Source organism: Morone saxatilis, unplaced genomic scaffold (assembly GCF_004916995.1).
Source record: "Morone saxatilis isolate NCDOM2014 unplaced genomic scaffold, NCSU_SB_2.0 Contig16, whole genome shotgun sequence".
In the NCBI taxonomy this organism is placed as follows: domain Eukaryota; kingdom Metazoa; phylum Chordata; class Actinopteri; family Moronidae; genus Morone; species Morone saxatilis.
In genome coordinates, this window is record NW_023339718.1 from 26,332,055 (window position 1) to 26,341,191 (window position 9,137).

The 9,137-nt window shown below is 38.1% G+C and overlaps 2 protein-coding genes across 2 annotated transcripts in view; both read right to left on the reverse strand.

Moving 5' to 3' along the window:
- Positions 1–2,213, reverse strand: part of LOC118326005 (collagen alpha-1(XI) chain-like) — a 7,460-nt gene extending 5,247 nt beyond the window's left edge. The window contains exons 1-3 of the mRNA XM_035658889.1: positions 2,154–2,213; positions 2,002–2,055; positions 1,722–1,775 (exon numbers count right to left, since the gene is read on the reverse strand). Of these exons, the coding sequence (XP_035514782.1) occupies positions 1,722–1,775; positions 2,002–2,055; positions 2,154–2,213 (168 nt within the window). The remainder of the gene's footprint in view (positions 1–1,721; positions 1,776–2,001; positions 2,056–2,153) is intronic.
- The window catches only part of si:dkey-61l1.4 (collagen alpha-1(XI) chain), a 36,275-nt gene continuing 28,849 nt past the window's right edge, over positions 1,712–9,137 (reverse strand). The window contains exons 15-27 of the mRNA XM_035658890.1: positions 8,823–8,867; positions 8,667–8,720; positions 7,670–7,714; positions 6,875–6,928; positions 6,393–6,500; positions 5,739–5,792; positions 5,031–5,084; positions 4,903–4,947; positions 4,756–4,801; positions 4,575–4,619; positions 2,154–2,207; positions 2,002–2,055; positions 1,712–1,775 (exon numbers count right to left, since the gene is read on the reverse strand). Of these exons, the coding sequence (XP_035514783.1) occupies positions 4,585–4,619; positions 4,756–4,801; positions 4,903–4,947; positions 5,031–5,084; positions 5,739–5,792; positions 6,393–6,500; positions 6,875–6,928; positions 7,670–7,714; positions 8,667–8,720; positions 8,823–8,867 (540 nt within the window). The 3' untranslated portion in view covers positions 1,712–1,775; positions 2,002–2,055; positions 2,154–2,207; positions 4,575–4,584. The remainder of the gene's footprint in view (positions 1,776–2,001; positions 2,056–2,153; positions 2,208–4,574; positions 4,620–4,755; positions 4,802–4,902; positions 4,948–5,030; positions 5,085–5,738; positions 5,793–6,392; positions 6,501–6,874; positions 6,929–7,669; positions 7,715–8,666; positions 8,721–8,822; positions 8,868–9,137) is intronic.

The following is a 9,137-nucleotide window of genomic DNA, read 5'->3' on the forward strand; positions in this document are numbered from 1 at the left end:
AGAGATAAGAGAGTTGAGGCCGAAAGGCGAAGCTCCTCGATCTACCGGTCGAATCCTTTGTTCTGACCCTCACCTATGGTCATGAGAGATGGGTCGTGACCGATAGAACGAGATTCGCGGGTACGGAAATTGGGTTTCCTCAGGAGGGTAGGCTGTGTCTTCCCTTAGGGAATAGGATGAGAAGCTCCGACTCCGCAAGGGACTCGGAGTTGAAGCCGCTTCTTCTTTGCCGTCAAAGGAGCCAGCTTAGATGGTTCGGGCATCCTGGTGAGGATGCATCCAGGGAGCCTCAGGGCGCCTCCCGAGGGAGGTGTTCTGGCACGTCCAGCTGGGAGGAGACCACAGGAGACCGGAGGACCAGGTGAGAGATTATAATCTCCCACACTGGCCTGGGACGCCTCTGGATCCCCCCAGTCCAGAGTTGCTGATGTGACCAGGGAAAGGGAAAGTTTGGGTCCTCTGCTGGACTTGCTACCCCTGCGACCCGATCCCGGGTATTGTAATTATTATATATTATATATTATTATAATATTGGTGAGTTTCACTGACTATTTTGAGAGCATTTAATAATTGAATTTTCTTTTTTTTGTTGCAAACCTAAACACACTAAAACAATTTAGGCTTAAACGTTTTAGGGTTTAGATTTTGTATATGAAAAAAAAAAAAGAATCATCAAATAACTGCTCACCAGACGGAACGGAACGGAAATAAGTCATTCATACACACTCATAGCAATTTTGGTTTCAGTGTCTTGCTCAAGGACACTTCGACATGCAGTGAGAGGAGGCGGGGATCGAACCGCCAACCTTCCGATTAGGGGACGACCCGCTCTACCTTCGCCCACAACAAAAATAAAAAACTTCTACTTGGCTAAACCTCCAATACTGAGTATAGACCTACTTCAATAAATCCCAATAAGATTCAACATTTTCACAGTAAAGTAAAAAAAGAAAAACATGTTCAATTAAAGGACAACTAGAATTACTGCACTGCAGTTGTTGGTTCATCCACACAGTCAAGTTGCAGTTTACATCCATGTCTGTCCACACATAATATATGTGGTGAAGACTTTGAAGGAATATACAAAATGTATTTTTGGGCTACACTCAAGTACATCATTGTATGACATCTGATTGCAGTGAATAATTTCCAATGAAAAACATGCTGTCTTCACTCAGAGACTGTTTTTACAGAGAGACTGATAAAGCACTCAATACCAGCAGTGGACAATGGTGGACTACAATGCTTCAAATATGGGTGTTGTTTCAAAGGAACTATAAATCCTGAAATTTGGCAGCACAGAAGATCTATACAACACAGTTTCAAGCTGGGCACCCACGATTAGTGACACCAATTCAGTAAACAGACGAATTGTGAAATATAGTCACAATCTCCCCTTTTGTTCCTGACTTATGGTGTTGAATAATTCTGCAGAACATAATGATGTCACAGTGAAACATATACAATTACCTTTCCATCTCTTCATTATTTTATCCCATTCGACATTTTTGTGAAATGTTGTTGATGAATTCTTGAGTTATTGGCAAAAACATGTTTGTGAGGTCACAGTGACCTCACTGGATGTTCCTAAGCTATGTTCATAAGAATGGGATGGACCAGACAACCTAAAACATAATGCCTCTGGGCACAGCCGTCATGGGGGCTAAATTAGTCATTTATTATCATTTTACGTAGTTTAACAGTTCATAATGGTCACTTACATACATGCCCACAGGTCCCTGAGGGCCCATCAACCCTGGTTTCCCTGTGAAGCCCTAAAGAAAGACATTAACATACATTTTTCATGTTTATCGTAAAACACCCGCAATTATCAAAACTAAAAACTTCAACTCAACCTTTACTGTACACATTCTTTACTGATGCTCTCTTTTTCAAAATACCACAGCCAATAATGGAAGTCAGTACAAATAAGCAATACTCCTCACACACAACCAGAAACATGTAATGCAACGTGTACTGAAAATAATCCAATCTGCTCACCCTCTCTCCAGCTGGTCCAGGGATCCCGTCCTGACCTGGCTTTCCTGGAGGACCCTGTTGAAGTCACAAATGAGTACTTTCAGTATGTTACAAACCTTAAATTAGCTTATTGGTTTGGGAATATGGTAAATGTAGGAGACGTGATGGCCTACCAGAGCTCCTAGAGAACCTGCCTGCCCTGGATCACCAGCCACACCGGGAAACCCCTTCATGTGAACAGAGATGAGAGCTACTTTTAAAAATGCACAGCAACAGGATTTCTGTGGTTCACGGCGATGGTACTAATGGCACACATATATATGAAGCTTTCTAGATCTTGCCATTGGGGAGTGCAGGGATTGCAGTATTTAATGAATGATTTGGCTCAATATCCCCAACAGTTTCAAGTTTTGTACCTTTACACACAAAAAATGGCTGAAGACACAGTGCAAAGGGTCTCCACACAATGGCTTATTAGTTCCCCTTGTTTATTACTAGACGTACAGATAACCACATCAGTTTGACTTCTTTGCAAAACTTTTTTTTTCCTTTATCTTCAACCAGGTCAGCTGTGTTGCAACATAATTTATCACTTTACCACCACTACAGTACAAAACAGTTTTCCCTATTTGTCATGTCATCATTAAGTGATGTTGTACAAACATAAGGATTCCCACTCACGTAGAAGTATGAGGCTCCTCCTGTGTATCTATGTAAATGTATCAAATTTCTATAATACTGCATGAAAACTGTTGCCCAACTTGTGTCACCTCTTAGAGTGAACTTACTGATTCATGTGTAGAGAACACAGACATACAGTGCTGTGAAAAAGTATTGCTTCCTGATTTCTTATTTTTTTTTTTGATCACAGCTTAAATGTTTCAGACCCATACAAACCAATGAATTTTAATATTGACCAAGAATAACCCGAAAGTAAATACAAAATGCAGTTTTTTAAATGATGATTTTATTTATTAAGGGAAAAAAGCTATCCAAACCTACCTGGCCCTATGTGAAAAAGTAATTGCCCCCTAAACCTAAAAACTGGTTGTGCCACCCTCGGCAGTAACAACTGCAATCAAGCGTTTGCGATAACTGGCAATGAGTCTTTCACATCGCTATGGAGGAGTTTTGGCCCACTCTTCTTTGCAGAATTGTTTTAAATTCAGGCACATTTGGAGGGTTTCGGGAGCCATGAACAGCCCTGTTTTAACAGTTCATGCCACAACATCTCAAATCGGATTTAAGTCCGGACATTGGACGTTTAGGCCACTTCAACCCCCCCGACAACCCTTCATTTTGTTTTTTTTAAGCCATTCAGAGGGTAGACCTGCTGGGTGTTGTTTCAGATCATTGTCCTGCTGCTACATTCTTCCCTTTCAGGGATTTTCTGGTTACTGAGAGCAGAAATTCATTGGTTCCCATTAATTTACGTCAAGTCATCGGGAGGATCCTGGAAGCCAGCAAAGCAGCCCCAGGGTTGCAATTATTTTTTCAGACAAGGGCCAGGCTAGGTTTGGATAAGGCTTTTTTCCCCTTAATAAAAAAAATCATTTTTAAAAACTGCATTTTGTATTTACTCGGGTTATCTTGTCAAATATTAAAATTTGTTTGATGGTCTGAAACATTTAAGTGTGACAAAAAAAATAAGAAATCAGGAAGGGGCAAATACTTTTTCACAGCACTGTTCATACTGTACATTCAGTACTGACCTTAATGATAACATGGTAAGACACCACAGTGTTATCGTAGGAAAATACTAATTAAAGAGAGTGGTTTGCACACTGATGTGCTTGGCATGTGACTTAAGCCAGGTGTGTATGATCCAATGTTCAAAGAATAGGCACTAAAAGGCGTTATAGCAATGTGTACGGGAAGTTGTGTCTCAGGAGGCAAAGTGGGTAGTCCACTAATTGGTGGTTCGATCTCTGACCCCTCACAGTATCCTTAAGCAAGATACTGAATCCTAAATGAAACCTCAATGAATGTCAATGTGGCATGTAGTCTAAAAACGCTTTGGAAGATTAGAAAGGTGCTATACAGTCCATTTACCATTTACAGTTTCAGAAAATGGTGAATTTGAGTTTCCAAGATTTAAAGCATGGTTTCAAAAACAAGAGAGACTACTTTTCAAAATAGATACATATATGTTTGGAACTTTGGGGTGTAAATGCATAGAAACAGCAGGGTCCTTAGGTTGTCTCTGATTGCTACCAAGTTTTGGGAGGAAATCAAAGTTTGGTCCAGACACTGAGAAGCCCTGATGAAATGTACTGAAAATGTTTGGTACAAAGAAAAAATTATGCCATTACTGTCCATCAAGAAGATACTTACCAAATGTACAACTCTGAAACTGATGAGGGCTGATTGTTGGCCATTTTTATAGACTAACCCATTAATCATAGAAACAGTAGACAAAATAGTTGCAATGAAAATAATCGTTTGTTGCAGTTGTATTCAGCATTTTCTTGTAATCAGTGCACTCACATACAGACTCTCTATTATTGTGCGCCTATATCCTCATCAGTTGCACCACACTGAACTGCTTGTAGACCAAACCTTTCCTCACCAGTGGGTTAAAAAATACAACTCACTCTGTCTCCTTCAGGGCCAGGAGAGCCAGCAGAACCAGGAACACCCTGCATGTAAGACATATGGTGTTACAGATGTACCACCATGTTAAAAGCAACATGTTGAGATGGCTTAATGGAATAAGGAATGCAGCAAAAACACAATCATATGAGATGAAAAGTTATAAAATGGGAACCTGTGTACCAGGCTTTCCTTCTGGTCCCTCAATCCCAACTCTGCCTCTAAAACCCTGCAACAGTCCACACAAACAAACACACAAATATGGTTTAGTGTTTGCAGTAAACTATCAGACATGATGAGCTGCTTTTAACTTGTTTAGTTTGTTCTTACCGGCATGCCAGGTAGACCAAACAGGCCAGGGAGTCCTGTGCGACCCTGCAAATGTAGACGCCAAAAAGACAATAAAATAAAAACTGAATCTGGTTTATTTGAGTTTATACTGTCCAGATAATAGTTACCCTTGGTCCTTTGAGCCCTAAATTTCCATTTTGGCCTGGGGTACCTCTGATGCCCTGCAATGTAAATAAAAACAGACTTTCTTTTTTTACTTTTTTCACCAGCATTTTTTAAATAAATAAATAAAGATAAGTGGGATAATTAATTAATGGCTTATCTAGTGCTGACTAGATTTTAATTAATTAATTTTAATTGTTTATACATTTATATTTAAATATAAATAGGTAACTGCACAAAATAATCAATTAATTTGGCTTTAAATATAAATACATGAGATTCTTGTCAGTTGCATGTATCAGTTGTTTCTAGGGATGTTAAAGATTTCATACAAATAAAATATAAAACTAAAGTCTTATGGTTTTACAAAATATCATTGATAAAATTTATTATTTAAAATAATGAATCCAGGTAACAAAATTGACTAATTAATTAACATTATTCACTTGATTCGTATAGCTTTGTTTTTACACTAGCTACTACACACATTTTCTTATCATTGCTAAGTAATAGAGGCAATCAAAATTACAGGAACAGTTGTCATCTGGCCTTATCTCTTCAAACTTCACATCACTTGGTGCAAAAGCTTTGTCAGTTTGCAGTTTTCAGAGTGCAGTGCGATGTAACAAATGTCCCTGTGGACAATAAGCTGTGACTGATATCACTCTGCTTTATTAGTTTTACTTGACCAGACAGCAATAAAAGCCTCTAACCTTTGGCCCCTGTTTACCAGCCACTCCCTGGAGACCAGCCTCCCCATCTTCACCCTGAGGAGACATAAAATAGTGATTAAAATAATGACACATAACATGTTCATAAAACAACACTATGAATACATATATATGTATACAATCCAAAAATCTTTTAATGTTATTAGAAGTGTTCTTCAGTATAATTGAAAAAGCTCTATTGAGCATTTTAAATTTGAATTTTTTTAACTCATAGCTAAAAAGCTAATCACTTGCTAAATTTCTTCGAGAGCTTTCAGCTACGTCTCATGGTCCTCACTGGTGGAAGGAGTCTAGTGCTTATGAGATGTGGCTACAACTAAGTTGTTGACAGTAAGTTAAGGTTTTTTTTGTCAAACTAGGCTGGCAGTATTTTGGGGATTTGAAATTCATGGAAACCCATGGTGGTTATGTAACATTTTGTTAGAAGTAAGATCAAAATTAAATATTAAAAGTTAATTCATTGCAAAATTTATTAAATTCCATTGCTACCAGAATGGCTTTTATGGGGTCAAGAAATCTATTGAGTGAAGTAGATGTTTAGCTACAAACAAACAACAGTGTCACAACCTGTGCAGCATTGGGATGGGTTGCATACCAAAACACAGGAGCTCTCTGATCATATCATGATTGATGTACCTCTTTTCCTTGGTGCCCAGGTTGACCTCTCGTCCCCTGAAGACCTGTGTTTCCACGTTCACCTCTCTCTCCCTGACGGCCTAGGATCCCTGCAGCACCTGGTGGGCCCTAAAAGAACAATAAGCCCTTAAAATACTGTTACATGGAGTTCTGTTTGTGATCTCCTTTGTTTACTGTCATTATACCAAGAAATATTGATACGAGATTTTGAAGGTTTCACATGACAATGTGCTGTGCAATGTTTAGATGTTAATTTACAGTAAAGTGATTTTATTTGAATATGTTTTGACATCTCAAAACAAAAATGTCCATCCCCTTCTATTAAATTCAGCATTGAATTGTAATTTTTGGACTAGGTCAAAACAGTGTAGGGGTGATCCAAGTTTACACCAGCTCTGACAATCTGAATTCTCAGGAGCAATCTTTTATCTTTATGACACAATAATAAACAAATGACACAATACAGTTCAACTTCCTCTTACCCTGTCTCCTTTGGGTCCAGCCTCTCCTTTGTCACCATCCAGTCCTCTAGAGCCCTAAACATAAACATTACATTTTAACTTTAATCATTGTTTTCCTCCTTTATGCTAGCTAAGTTTGACTCGCATCACTTTCAGGTCAATTCAGTTCAACTTATCTTTTAACCCACCACAGTTTTCGCCAAAAATTGGCTAATACATAAATTGTCTGCAAGGCGTAAGGAGCAGTGGAAGCATTCAGATCCTCTACTTAAGTAAAAGTGCTAACCACACTGTGAAAATACTCCACTGCAAGTAAAAGTCCTTCATTCAACAGTTTACCTAAAGTAAAAGTATGCTATGAGCAAAATGTAAGTATGAAAAATGAAAGTACTCATAATGCAGGAAAATGGTCCCGGTCAGTGTTTTACTGTTATATGATGTTTTTGGATTAATTTACTGCTGTATTAATGTGTTACAGTTACTGCTGGACAGGATGGTATAACACATTGTAATCTGACAAGCAACTAGTAACTAAAGCTGTCAGACAAACGTTGTGGAGTAAGAAATAGAATAGAATAAGTCCCTCAGAGATACAGTGGAGTAGAAGTATAAAGTTGCATAAAATGTAAATACTCAAGTAAAGTTCAAGTACCTCAGCTATTTGAGTAAATGTAGAATGCTAGATGTGTTTCTGATTGTTTTTGGGCTGATTTTTATTTTTATTTTTAAAATTGATGAATACAGCTTTAATAATCTGACCACAATCTCAATGTTAATGTTGACATTTTATTGAAAACAGAAGACCATCCTGCTTACTGTGCCACCGGCGAATCCTTTTGGACCAGGACTTCCAGACATCCCCTAAAAGAGCAACAGAGCAAGGAGAAATCCTGATGCTTCTATCGCAGCAAATCACAGATGAAAAATGTTTGCCATCTTTAACATCACCATAACTTGCTCACATTTACCGTGTTGGAATTCAAACTGAGGCTTCTTTCCCTTGCTATTTTTAGTTTAAGAATAATCCGGTTCTTTGGAGAACAAAAAAAAACAAATAAATAAAATACAATAAAACGGGGGAAAATAGGTAGTGGCTAAATCTGATGTGAGCCACATGAGAGCGAGACTGTCTCCAGTAACCCTTCTAAATTAAAAGTTTAGACAACTCTCTATGGACCATTCAGATTATCAAAATATAGTAGACAAATTGAAATACATTCAACAGTAGAAAATTAAATTATCACTCATTTATCATGTAGGTTCTTAAAAACTGCCATTATAAAGTCAAATGAAGTCTTATTTCAAGTAAATCAAAACTAGTCCGAGTCAAGTCAGGTCAAGAAAACACCAAGTCAAGTCACATAAAAGCAAATTTCAAGTCACATGAGACACGCCCAAGTCCAGTCTCAAGTCTTAAGTCAAGTCAAATTATATTAATTACGATAAGTCTCAAATTAGCTCAAGTCAGTTGTGAGAAGTACAAGTCTTTTTAAGAAACTTGCAAGTAAAGCTCTTTTGGGTCTCTGAATGCTAAAATTACATTCATTTTTAAAGTTTTGAGACCACATCCCTTATATTGGTCTGAAACCATGTAAGGACTGTCCCCATTTTGTTCATTATTACTGTTCCAGTACTCTAGACAAGTCTAGTTTTACATTTACATTAAAGCCTTTTTTCTTTTCTTCTTTTTTTAACAGCAGAACACAAGTTCATTACAGAAGAGTGTGTAAGCAGTATACTGTCTATATGACATACAGTTTAGTAACTGAAATTTGCCATTTAACATTAGAGGGAATGATTTCATATTATTTACCATGGGTCCTTCACTGCCAGGAAATCCTTTTGTTCCCATAGGCCCTATTTCACCCTGTCAGAGAAAGAAAGGGTGTCAGTCTCAGTACAGTGGAATATTGATTCGGTTAGGCCACTGAGTAAAGACAACAGCACTGATTATTCCAGTAAAACCTACCACATCTCCTTTTGGACCAGCAGGGCCATTACTGCCTGGTTGACCCTGACAAAAACAAAACAATAAATAATGCAGAAAGAAATTGAGCCATGTGAAGCATGTTGGGGAGGTACCCCTCACTTTTATCATTTCAGGTTGCTTTTCTTACCAAAGTCTCTTTACAAACTAACTAATTGCATCATAACATTGCATTTGCTCGATTGATTTAAATGTGTGTGTCTATATACACCGATCAGCCATAACATTATGAGCACTGACAGGTGAAGGGAATAACACTGATTATCTGGTTATCATGGCTCCCTGTCAGTGGGTGGG